At 43.1% G+C, this 13,441-nt stretch overlaps 1 protein-coding gene across 1 annotated transcript in view; it reads left to right on the forward strand.

Moving 5' to 3' along the window:
• The window catches only part of MYO18B (myosin XVIIIB), a 316,623-nt gene that overhangs the window by 285,271 nt on the left and 17,911 nt on the right, over positions 1-13,441 (forward strand). The window contains exons 40-41 of the mRNA XM_011975366.1: positions 3,542-3,586; positions 5,001-5,138. Coding sequence (XP_011830756.1) covers positions 3,542-3,586; positions 5,001-5,138 — 183 coding nt within the window. The remainder of the gene's footprint in view (positions 1-3,541; positions 3,587-5,000; positions 5,139-13,441) is intronic.

Genomic DNA, 13,441 nt, shown 5'->3' on the forward strand with positions numbered 1-13,441 from the left:
ACAGGGTTTCACCATATTCCCCAGGTTGGTCTTGAACTCCTGACCTCGTGAGGCACCCGCCTCCACTTCCCAAAGTGCTGGGATTACAGGCATGAGCCACCATGCCTGGGCAAGTTCTTTTTTTGAAAAGCCACTTGCACCAAGGGGAGAGAAAGAACCACTGACCTCATGTCAGATGAAGGTCCCAGACAGCTGTACTGCCAAATAAATCAGGACCATGGACAGGTCATCTGTCCTTTGGGCCTGTGCCCACTCAGCAGAAAACAATGAATGGACACCCTCTGTATTGGGACACAGGGTACAGTAGGGAACAAGCAGACATGGACTTGCCTCATGGAGCTTGTAGCCCAGAGACTCTTTCTTCACATGGTAAAAGGACCAGTGGGTTTCAAACTCCCTCCTTATTGTAGAATTCCTTTTTTATACCAAAGCAAACTCATGTACAAAATTCTAGCTTAGGATGGAGTGCAGCCATCTTCTGATTGGAGCGAGAGGGGAAGGTTTGGGGCTAATCCTTCCTCCTAGGTCTCTCTTCTTAACCCCTTGGTACCCGCACTTTTCATGGTGTCTCCCAGAGCTCGAGGGCTCCATGCACCATGGTGTACAAACTCAAGTACTTTCCAGGACCAGTAACCTGTGACTTACAGGCAGTCAACATGGCAGTGAGTTCTGCCCATGTGGTTTAATGCTTCTCAGGAGCAGACAGTACAAAACTCTCCACTGCTTCTGCCTGAAAGCCTTTTTTTTTTTAATCTCCTGTCCCGAAGACTTCATTGGAGATCATCTCACGATAAAGGCATTAGGTGCCTTTGGCATTTGTTCATACAATAAATGTGAGCCTTAGTTCCCAGAAGCTCTTAATTCAGCCTCCTTATTTTAAACATACTCTCATTTTTTTGGAGACCAGCTCAAATGGTAGGAAACATGTGTTCCAGGTCAGATACCAGTCTTGGTATGGACAGTATTTCATCATGAATGAACAAACAGACCACCTGGTGGGTCTTGACTTCAGCCTTCGATATTCTATGCAAATTTAGCGAAACAGGTTCACGGGCAAAAGCTACCAGTGTCCAGATACTATAAAAATGTAGGATTCATAAGCAGCTATACTTTCTTTTTTTAAATTTGTTTTTGTGGCTAGTTCTTTCCCAGATCAGAAGCTTAGGAGGGGCTAGTAATGATTGCTGATAATCTTAGGCTCTTATAAGATTGCCTCTTAGGTTCTTCACTGCTTTTTCTTCCCCCCAACATTGTGACACTGTGATTAAGGGTGTAACAGTAGTTAGCAGTGCAATGTTGGGTCATGCCTGCTGTCTGCTTCTTTGTCATGTAAACTATTGGCCTAGTAAATGCAGATCTTCCTGTTAAGGTAGAAAAAGCATTGAGATTAGCTATTGTAATAGAGTCTGGTGGAAACTGAAATACAAACTCTAAATGAAGAGAGCTTAACAAAAGGACTATTTACAAAGGTGTGAGGAAGCCCCAAGCTATAGATGGTGCAGCACCTAGGGAATAGCAGCAACTGAGAGCAGTAACTCCTGCAAGGTCTGAAGGGAGAAGAAGAGGGTGCAATTGCTGGAATCCAGAAAGAAAGAGAGTGAGAGAGAGGCCTGATAGGAGGAGCTCTGGCCTTTGGTTGAGAGCTGCAGCCAACACAAGGATAGGCAGTAGAGAAAAATTCAGAAATCCAGGACAATAAGTACTTCAGCTTCCCTCTCTTCCCTCCTTCCTGTGAACTGTCAGCTGCATTCCCTATTGGCTGAGTCCAAGAGAAAGCCATGGGATAGGGAACGCATTGATGGGATAGGGAAGCCATTGATGGGATAGGGAACCCATTGATGGGATAGGGAAGCCACTGATGGGATAGGGAACCCATTGATGGGATAGGGAATCCATTGATGGGATAGGGAACCCATTGATGTTGTCCATACAGAGCAGCCCCCTATACGGACAGAGTGGGTCAGAGAGCAGGAGCATGCAGAAGAGTGAGGAGATGAGAAGATGCCCAGCATGGTTAGACATCATGAAGTTAATGGGTCTCTAGTACTGGGGAAGAGCCCTTTGGAAGAGGGTAAATCTGAATGCCGAGTCCACCCAGGAGGCTAGTACTCATGGAGTCAGCCAGGGTAAATAGCGAACAAGAACTAACACCAGTGTGTGCTTTAATTAGCTATTGGGCAATAAAGACTTTCCTGAGTGCTGGATTCAAGTAAAGATTGGTGTTTAGTCAAAATAGGTGAGGAAGTACTCAAAATGTAAGTGAATAGGTGACTGTGTTCCAATAAAACTTTTTCCCTGTATGGAAACATATTCCCTTATTTTGGGGATTAGATTGTGAACATCTCTGGGGGCCATTATTCTGCCTCCCACAAGGCCATTCACAAAAGCTGCTTTTGTTCCGTTGTAGAGTCCTTTTCTTCAAAGGACCAGATAGTAAATATTTAGCCTTTTCCTGCCATATTGTCTTTGTTGCACTACCATTATGGTGCAAAAACAATCACAGACAAAAATCTCTATTTATAAAAATAGATGGGAGGCTAGAATTGGCCCATGGCTGTTGTTTACTGACTTTTCTTCTGTTGGATTCACCAAGCATTGTCTGAGAACTTCTGGTCTGGCTGAGCTTTGGGGCTGAAGGATGAATAACACTTGTTCTTGGTCCAGAAGGGGTGTTGGTCACTGCCTGGTGGGAACAAATGCATGTAAACAGAAACCCCCAGGGTGACAGGCTCTTGAGGATGGGAGCCAAGCAGCAGCAGGTGCATCTCATAGAGGAAACAGCTAGATCTTCTAAAAGAGGAATTGTCCAGATTACAACAGAGAATACTGAGAAGCCCCAGTGTGACGATCCAGATTAAAATGGTGTCCTAGGTGTCTGAGGTTTGTGGTTTGGCTGTCTGCACCCACCCACTGAACAACTACACGCTGGTTAGGAGCATGAGCTTAACAGGCCTGGGATCAAAAGCTGTGTGACTTAGACAAGTGTGTCAGGTTCCTAATCTCTAAAATGGAGACGCATGGGGGAAGTAGATGAGATTGTGTGGGTAGCATATTTGTTGAATGGAGGGATGCTCTCTAAAGAATAGCTACCATCGTAATTAGTATTGGAGTTTCCCACAATGCCCCGGGAAGCTGCCCTGCTCCATGTCTGATTTGCTAGCACTCACAAAGAACGTACAGCAAATGCCTGGCTTGTTAGCAATAACAATGCTATTAATAACAGCAGTACTAGTTGTACTAAAACAAGAGTAGCGGTAATGGTTGCTACCACTTAATTAGCACTATCTATTTGCCAGGAACCATGCTGAGATCTTTACAAGGGTTATCTCACTTACTCTGCTCCACAGCAGAGCCCCCATTGTTTGCCACATTTTAAGAAGGAAGAAAGGAAGCTCAGGGAAGGCAAGTGACTGCCCTGAGATCACACAGGGGCAAAGGTTGGAAGTGGGATTCACACTCATGTCTGTCTAACATCAGTAACCATGTTCCCAAGCTCCTGGCAGCACGAGGATAACACACTCTTTCTTCTGCCTCTTACTAGTGTCCAGACGGCAGTGGATTGTGGCAGCAGTGGCAAAAAAGAGATGTAAGTTAACCCCAAGTAGAACCGAGCAGCTCACAAGGGTGAGCCCCTGGCTCTCTCTGTCCAGTTTGCAGAGGGAACATCCATGTGCACTTAGAGAATTATCAGTGATGCCCATGAGACTAATGCCTTCATGGTCACAACATACAGCACTAGGGACATAGTATTGAACTGCCCTAGTTCTTTTAGACAGAAAGAAGCCTGTGCCTCCTCATGCCACGGTCCTCAAACACCTTCAATGGCTCCCTATTGCCCCAGAATAGACTTTTTACACTGACGTTTGTATTCTGCACATTCAGACCCTTACTTTCCCCTCTAACTGTGATTTCTGGTTTCCATATTGTTTATGCCCCAACCATTATGACCTCCGTACCTATGTGCGTATAATTCCTTCCACCCAAAATTCCATTCTTCCATCCCTGCATAGCCAAATGCTAACCTTCAGAGAAGATGGAGCTCAACTTTCACAACTTGATGTCTTTCTTTAGGCCTCCACGAAGCAAATCAAGGCTCCCTCTTTGAAAGAAAAAATTATTAATGCTTTATAGAGGCATAGAGGGTAGGTTTTATTAGAACCTACCATTATGAACGCTTTGTAGAGACGGAGGGCAGGTTCTAGTAAAACCTACTGTCTGTCCCTCTATAAAATATTAATAATTAAAAAAAATTTATGGTTATTTATAGAGATGGGGTCTTGAGGACAGGGTCAATGTTAAGTTCATGTGTTCAGCTCCCTGGTGCTTGGCATACAAGGAGCATCCTATTAAAAAAGCTATATATATTACAATATATATACACACACATGCACACATATAAATATTAATATACAAATATACACACATACATATACACACACATATACATAATGTCGAGTGAGTATATCAACTTACGTGGTCTCATTGAGAACCTATGAGGACCCCCTCTCTGTCTGTGCCACTTTCAGAATCAGGGGACATAAAAGTAGAGTCCCTGTTTATAAAGATGATCTAGCTAAGGTAAGGAAGGAGTTAAGACCTTCACACTTGATATATTCCTTGAACATATCAAGATCAATGCCAAACTTTACTCCTAAATTGGAGAGACCTCAACATTTGTATTGGAGTGTGTATCTTCCCAAGGAAGAGGGCCATGATTAATAGCATGGGCATTGGAATAAAAAGGAACAGGGTTTGCATCCCAATTTCATCATTAACTAGCTGGGCGAACTTGGCCAAGACCCAAATTGGCCTCTCCAAATCCCAGTAATTCCATCTGTGTAACTCTGGCAGCACTGGCTCCTACCTCTCTGGGATGGTGAATGAGGTTATGCAGGTATATCACTTAGCACAATGCCTGGCTTATGCTATGGGCGAATATCTAATTATTGCTGTTACTGTGGTTGTCATCGTGCTGACGGTGTCCTGCAATCTTATTCTAGGGATAACGTCTCCATCCTCAGCTCCCAGCCAGAGGGCAGCCTGCAGTCCTGGTTGAGTTGTACTCTGTCCATGGCCACAGATACTGTGAGGACTCCTTCTCGACAGTCAGCCACCAGCAGCCGCATCCTCAGCCCCAGGTAAGAGTATCTCCCTGCTGCCTCTGGATGGCCAATAGCTTGAAGAATCTCAGACTTTGAAAGTTGTTGTTCAAGTCTTTCATTGTCTCTGGCATAGGCAAGAACAAGCACGGTCCTGAAAGTCTGAGGTATAACTCTGCCACATAGCTTTGTGACTTTAGGCAGATCCCTTACCCTCTCTGAGCCTCTACTTCCCCATCTGCAAAACATGGAATATAATTTTATTTGCTGATCCAAATGGTTGAAGCAATGAGGACTTAATGCAGTCCTCTCCAGAGCTTGGTTTTCCAGATTTTAAAATAGCACAGGGTGAACATTTAAAAAAATAGCAACAGTTGTTATAGTTGCCTTCTACTTAAGGCACGTCATACTCTTTTTTCCATTTATGGGTAATTACAGGTTCAAAAAATTTTTAAGAAACATATTCACTTAAGTTTTTTTTAAAATGGAGAGTCATCATAAAGAAGTTGGGCCAGAGGATTTATCATCTGGAGATTTTAGCTTTATTTGAATTTTACCTTTATTTTTAATTTTATAATTTCCTTACCACAGAAAGGGATGAATTCAGATGTGGCCTGATATGGAAGCATCGCAAATCTACAGAAGTGCCAACAATAACCACCTTCAATAAATGGGCCTTTGGATTCACCCTTAGTTGCACAACTTCTGTCATCCATCTTCCCTCTTGCTTTTCAGCTCCATTTCTCTGAGCTCATTTGGTTTCCCTTTTCAAGGGTGGCCCTCTTGTAATTAGGAGTTAATGGCCATAAGTCAGAAATGATGATTAAGAGATGCATAATTAAGATGAAATGCACACAGCTTTTGTGAACAGAAGGACCAATGTGATAAGACTGGAAAAATCACAGATTCACAGAGCAAACCTAGACAAACCCCTTCCTGACTCAAAGACGTGTTTGCTTTGACGCAGGGGTTGTCTTTACAAAAAAGAAGGGAGTGGGAGTTTATGCTAACCTTCTGGGCATATTTGGCAAATGGCAAATGTCTGGTGCATGTCTGCAGGATGGTCTTAGGCTGAAAGACTTAATGCAGAAAATATCAAAGAAAGGCTCCAAGAATGGGGTGCTTCTGGGGAGCTAATTAAAGCAAGATTATCTGATTACTGCTCTTAATTAAAAACAAAGGCCTGTATGAAGAAGGGAATTGTGTCCTCTGTGAACCCCAAACTATGAGGACTTTATCTCTTCTGAAAACTAAATACCTTTGCTTTAGCCTGTCTGCCAGTGGCAGCAGGAGAATTGGAGGCAGCCAGAGAAGAATGCTCATTAACATTATAACCAAGTTTCATAATTATAATCATGTTAGGATGGATGATAAGGATCCTAACCCATGAATCGTAGCCTCATCTAAGCTGTTTGGCACCTGTTTGAATGGGAGAGGTATGATGGTTTTGGTGCAGGATCTCAAGTCAGAGCTAGATTCCAATTCTTTTTTTTTTTCATTTGCTATAAATGTTTAAGATATTATTGATGATTGTCAAATAACAAAAAGTAGGCACTTTTTGCATTGTAATGGCCCGTTGAAAAGTTTTAGAATTGTTATTCTATACAGAGATTCATCTTTAATCAGTGTTCTGGCTGCTTCCAAATTCACTGAATTCTCTAGCACTGGATTAGAAACCGTAATTTATAGGAAAACGTACATAACATATAGTTTTTCAAGTAAACTTTTTGGAACAACAAGACAAAGCAGTACAGATAACTTTCAATAAACATTTCAAAATGCTTACTATGTATGGACCCGGACATAGATTAAAAAATAATATTCCAATTCTTTATTTGCTTATCTGCAGCTGTGAGATTTTGGGCAAGCTGCTTAACTTCTCTGTTCATGTTTCCTCCTGAGTAAATCGTGATTGTTGTCAGGGGCAATGTGGTGATGCACAAGCCACTCTCTACTCGGAGCCTGGCACCTAGAAAGAGCTAGAAACATTAGCCATTTGAATCAGCATTAGCAACTATTTGATGCCCAGAGGAATCCCAGGAGGTAGACTTCACTGTCTATCTTCATGTTACGGAAGAGAAATCTGAGACTCAGAGAAGGGGGAGCAACTGATCCATGCATAGATAGTCTTACAGCTCCTGCAGCGGGCCCTCAGGCAAGGTGGGTTGGTCTTCAGCATCTCCCAGAGAGCCCATCCAGAGTCTCTTTCCCTTTTCTCTTCCCTTTCCCCTTCCACATCCTTGGGCATGTTCAGCTGCTGTTCGGAGTAAATAGTGCTTGCACCAAGAACAGGGAGAGGGAAGGAGGCAAGGGAGATACTTACACATCTGTAAGAAGGGATTTCTTGTCTGTCTTCCTCATGGCCACATCCCCAGGGTTGGCTCACAGTTGGTGCTCCATAAGTGTTTGATGAATAAATAACTGACCACAGCATCAAAGCTGGAGCAGAAATATTAACTGTGGTTTGTCACAGCTCAGCACTGATTGTGGTGCAGAGAGGGTTGGTAGTTCACTCAGTAGCACAAAGTAGGTAAGTAGAAGAGCCAGAATTTGAACCTAGGTTGGAATCCCTCCAAAGCTTCTATTTTATTTGCCACACTACCACAGCTCTCTGACATTCATCCAGGAGGTAGATCACTCACCTGGTAAAGTTTACTGGAAAAGTCTGACCTCTGTTTATTAATACTAAAACTGCCTAAGGATTATTATTCAACCTTCAGTGTTCAGCCAAGACAAAGTGTCTACTGAGTGCCAGATCCTGTGGCATTGAGCCCTAAAAATTTTGAACCCCTTCCTTTGAATATGTTTACAGTTCGAAGACTCGAGACATTCTGAGTTGCAAAGGACCACTGGGATTGTCCAGCCCAACTTCCTCAGTATATAGATGGGAAAACCTGAGGTCTGCAGAGGAAATATCTTATCCAAATTTATAGTATGAACTGACCCAGAGTACAGCTGTCTTGACTTCTAGCTCTTTTTAATTGCACAAGCAATCTATGAATACTTCCTCTTTTAAAGAACTTAAAATATATCAGAAGGCTAAAATCCTGTTTGCTACCACTGCAGTCTTACGCTTCCTTCTCAGAAGGATTCATCATCTTCAGTTTGGTGTATATCCTTCTATATCTCTTTCTATATGTATATATCATAAACATATACATGTACTTGTAGCAAATATGTAGCATATTTGTGGGATTTTAAAAAACATAAATTATATAATTATGTGTTATGCTTTTTGTAAATTTTTACAATTTACTTCTTTCCCTCAACAGTACACCTTAGAGATCTTTCCTTACCAGTATGCCTAAGTCCATCTCATTCTTTATAATTCCTGCACAAGCTGCCATGCTTTATTTAACTATAGTGTCCTTATTTCACTTTTAGGTGCTTTCCAGATATTTGCTATTAATTTGTCAAGCTTTGAAAAACGCACATCCTTATAAACATGGGTAAACGATTCTCTGGATCAAAGGGCATTTGCATTTTAACTCTAATAGATATGAGTGTCCTTTCTGCTAGGAGACTGTATCATCTGTATCATAGCAGAGAACAGGACTCCTATTTATACCTGCTCCCATATTACCTGGTGCGTGGGAAGACCCAATAAATGAGCCTCTTGGATATATCCCATTTGACTGAGAAAGAAGGTCACTCTAAAAACAGAAGAGAGGGAGAAAACAGTCTTCTGCCAACAAAATAAAAGCATTCCCCACATTATTTATAAGGGGATATCAACTCAAGAGAAATACACCTAAAGCGTTATGATTTACAGCCCAGGAATCGCGCTGCTGCCACTGATAAATGCAAGCGCTTCTGGAGACGAAGACACTAAATTACCTTTGTGGCCACAGAGAGGGGGTTTATGGGCTGGGTGGTGGCAGTCACACTTTGTTCAGGAGTTTCTCTTAACATCTGGCCGCAAGTGGTGCCTGGGCTGTCCAGGGGCTGGCATGCTCATGTTAGTCCCTGCTGTGTGCCTGGCCTCTCCTTCTCGCCCTCCTTCCACCGCTCTGTGGACGAGAGTGCGAGGGCAGTGAGGCTCTCCCAACTTCTTCTTACCCTTACAATACATTGGGCTTCCTGAGCAGGGTCTAAGCCCCATTTCTTTCTAGATCCTCACCCCAAGCCCAATAAAACCCCAGCCATGGTCACTCACCCTGTTCTGCAAGGTCCACATGCTGACAGGCATGACGACCTAGCTAGCTGTAGAGACTGCCAATGTCTTGTCATTGGGCAGTTGCTGTTCTCATTTCCTGGGCAATTATTCCAAATCATCCCGACTTCCTCGTGATCTCTCCCCATCACTCTCAGAAGGCACCTCCTCTCCTGTTTCATTCAAAGTAAAATAATAATGGCTTTAACTTCTGCGGTGATGTGTATGCATTCATCTCTATCTGCCCCCGTCTTCCCTCTGGTCTCAGAAGATGAGGTCCAATCCTGTCCTGTCTGAAGCTAATGGGGATCCAGGTCTTCTTTCCCCTAAAACACTGTGATTCATCTAGTGTCACCTCTGTCTCCTGTGTCCTCAACTTTCCTTGTTTTACTTCTTCCCCCAGAGGTTATAAACACCTGAGGTCCTCCCCATCCTAACCATGTCCTTGTCCATCACCCTGCTGTCCCATTGAGTTATTGCTTTTCCTTCCTTTTGATTCGAGCTTCTCAGACATGTTGTCAACAGGTACTATCTTCACTTACTCCACATTTACGCCTTAATTTGCTGCAGCCCAGAGACTGCCCTGCCACTCCACTGAAACCTTTCTCACTGTGTCAGCAGCTTCCAAAGACACAAATCAGGGGATATTCTCTAGTCTTTATATTTTCCTGGACTTTTCCCCACTGTTGAACATTTCTTGGAACTCTATCTGCTTGACCTTGACAAGATTTCTGTTCCTTGGTGCTCCTCAAACGTCTCTTCCCCGGTCTTTGCCTGGACTTTATCTCCAAATGCCAGGGTTCACAGGTTAGTGCCCTCACCTGGCTGTTTCGCTCTCCACCTGATAGCAGGCGATTCTCCTTTTGTGATGTTGGCTCTGCAGCTGTCAGCAGGTGACCCCCAAATACAGACGAACAGCCTTTATATTCTCCCAAGTTTTAAATTTATGTATCTTATCTTATTGTCTACGTTGATCACCAACCAAGTATCTCCCTGATGTTTTAACTCAGCATGTCCAAGAGGAAACTCATCCCGCCCCACCAGCCCTGTGTTATCAGGATCATTGAGTGGTTCTGTCATTCATAAAGCACCCCGTGCTGGAGCCCTTATTATCTTAGGTTATCATTCCCCTCTGTCATCCCCATATTCAACGAATCCCTAAGTCTTGTATTCTACCCCCCACCCAAACAAATACTCTTTCTACTTCTCTCCATCCCCCACTGCCAACACCTTTAAGTCAAGCTACCATAATTTTGCTCCTAGACTCTGGCAAAGACCTTTCAAAACCACCCTCCTTTAGTTCATCCTCTATACTTTAGCCGGTGTGATTCCTCTAAAAGGAAAATCTGGTTTCAGTGGCTCCTCATTGCCTATAGTAGGGGTCAGCAGACTCCTGTCCACAGGCCAAATCTGGCCCTTGCCCTGTTTTGGTAAATAAAGTTTTATTGGATCACAGCCATGCTTATGGTTTTTTGAAAAAACATATTGACCATGGCTGTGTTTTCACTGCAGTGGCAGAATTGATGAGTTGCAACAGAGACCGTATAATGCACAAAGCCAAAAATATTTGCCATCTGGCCCTTTACAGAAGATCTTTGCTGACCTCTGCCTTACAAGGTAGGAGTCAAATGCCTTAGCCTGACTTACATGGCGCTTCATGATATAGGTCTTGCCTACTTTGCTGATCTTATTTCCCTCCTTTTCGTCACAATTTGTACCCCAAATAGTTTGTAGCTCTTCTGCATGTACTATGCTAGTTCGTAACTCTAGTCCTTTGTCTGTGATATTCCCTCCGACTGAAACACCCTTCCCATGTTTCTTGTCTCCTCTTAATCATCCTTCAAGACTCAGCTCATGCATTGCCTGCCACAAGAGCCTCCCCGATCTCCTGGTGGGTCAGGTGCCCCTCTACTGTTATCTCACAGAACTCAAATCTCCCTCTCCCATAGCATTGTCCATATTATGTAGATATAATCTTGGCAAGGTGTCTGTCCCCTTCATTAGGCTGTGAGCTTCTTAAGGACATAACCCTTGTCTTTGTCCTTCTTGAACCTCAGCACCTAGTACAGTGCCTGTCACATAGTAGGTACTCAATAAATACTCATTGAACAGATAAGTGCCCAGTGGATTGAAGTAAGATGGCTTCTCATCAGGGCAATGAAACAGACAATATCAAGAACCCCTGATAGATTTGCCAAACACATTAACTGTCTCCTATCGCAGAACAAGTTATTGGAAACATGAAGCAGAATTGATGAATTATAATGAGAACAGAAGGTCTGGGGTTCAGGCCCTCAGAGTGCAGGTGGAGGGCAGAAGCATGTGGTGGGTGGTGGGCTCAGAGAGTTCAACAGGGCCTGACCAGTGGGCCTGAAAAACACACTCCAAGAATGTAAAGGGTAGATCTGTTTTCTAATACAACCTCTCCTTTACTAGTTCCTGACTATGAGCAAGTTACAGTCTCCAAGTCTCAGCCCCTCCACCATTAAATAGGCTTGAATAATGTTCCCTTTGCAGAGCCAAAGAATTAACAACCAAAGCAAATTAGCACTCTAGAGTACCCAGTGGAAGGCCTGCCACCACGTTGGTGTTTAATAAGCAGAAACTCCCTTCCATCCTCTGTCCTTCATCCCAGAGCAGGCCAGGCGACGCTGCTGTGCAGAGGCATGGATGCTGACAGGCAGGACTAGGGAAAACTATGACTGGGTGCTCCACATGCCAGAGATTGCAAAAGTGGGCTAAACTCACAGCAGAAATCCATGAACACAACAGAAAACCTCTTGGCAATGAAAGTGGAGTTTCGGTGAGCTCACTTTTAAGTATGTTAAATTTCGTGTGTTTGGGGACATCCAAAGAGAATTGTCCAGAAGCTTTTTAAACTCTGACCTGGAACCCTAAGGAGGAACCGAGAAACCTCTGCATAATGTTAGGATCCTTATGAGTGTAGGTGACGTAAAACATCAACCTGGCTAGAGTAAGAAGGAACATTGATTGTTTCCTGTAGCTGGGAAACCAAAAAGGAAAATTTAGCTTCAGGCATTGCTAGATCCAGGAATTAAAAAATGAACATGGGGATTTGGTTCCCCACCAACCTCTCTGCTCTGCTGTCTTCTATGTTGGTTTCTTTCTGAGGCAACAAGATGGCGGCCAACAGCTCCAGATTCATGCCTGCACCATTCTGAGTCCAGTAGTAAAGAGAGCTTCTCTCTTCTTCACAGTTTCACAAAAAATGCAAGCCTGAGTGAGCCTGAACCAGTCATAATGGACAAGGGGACTGAAGGAGCCTCTTACCTTTGACCTAAGTCAGTCTTTCACCTGGCCCTTGGAAATTCCCACCAAACCATGAGAACAGTAAGGGAGGAGGGGTTCCCCAAAGGACAATGAAGGGCCTTACCTGAAGCAGGAGAATGAAACTTGGTAGATGAAAACTATAAGCATAGAAAATGTTTTCCGCCAATGGGGAGGCTGAACTACAGGAATGGGCAAGACTATGAAGACAAAGAATGGTAGGGAGGAAGGAAACGTATTCGAGTGTTTGGGGTCCCCATTCAGTAACCTTGGGAAATCCAACTAAAATGGTGTATCCTGATCAGAGACTTTATTTATCCCTAAATTTCAATGGCCAATCCATCACCACATAATTAGTAATGCTGTGCTTTGAATTTATTACCAACCCCGGCTTTCTACTGTTGCTATTGGACTTGTACCATATTGCAATGTGAGCATGGAGATTATTGTATAAATTATTCTCACTCACATAATCATCGTGATTTTAATTACTGTGTAATCTTTGCTAATTACTGTTGTATGTATCATTTGCTTTGGTGCCGATTTAACACAACTGCTTTTCATTTGGCTAAAAGATGGCATTACAACTTTTCCTTTTTGCAGGGGAAAATTTGCTTTCTGTAAACATTTGCAGACCCAAACTTTTGGCTTGCAGTTCTTGGTTTAAAAAGAAAGATGCAGATCTTGCCACCACCCCTGTTTGTTTTTATTTGGGATAAGACTGGTTTGAATAAGTAAAAAGGTCTAAATTACACTGTATTGTCTTTAAAAAAAAAAGTTGTGTTACTTTCAAAGAAGGGCAATTACTCTACTACAGACAGGAAGCCAAAGATGGGTCATGTGAGGGCTGCTTAAATGAGTAGATAAGACTCGTTTGTAATTAGTTCATTAATTATAGATA

This window comes from Mandrillus leucophaeus, unplaced genomic scaffold (assembly GCF_000951045.1).
Source record: "Mandrillus leucophaeus isolate KB7577 unplaced genomic scaffold, Mleu.le_1.0 Scaffold154, whole genome shotgun sequence".
NCBI classification, from domain to species: domain Eukaryota; kingdom Metazoa; phylum Chordata; class Mammalia; order Primates; family Cercopithecidae; genus Mandrillus; species Mandrillus leucophaeus.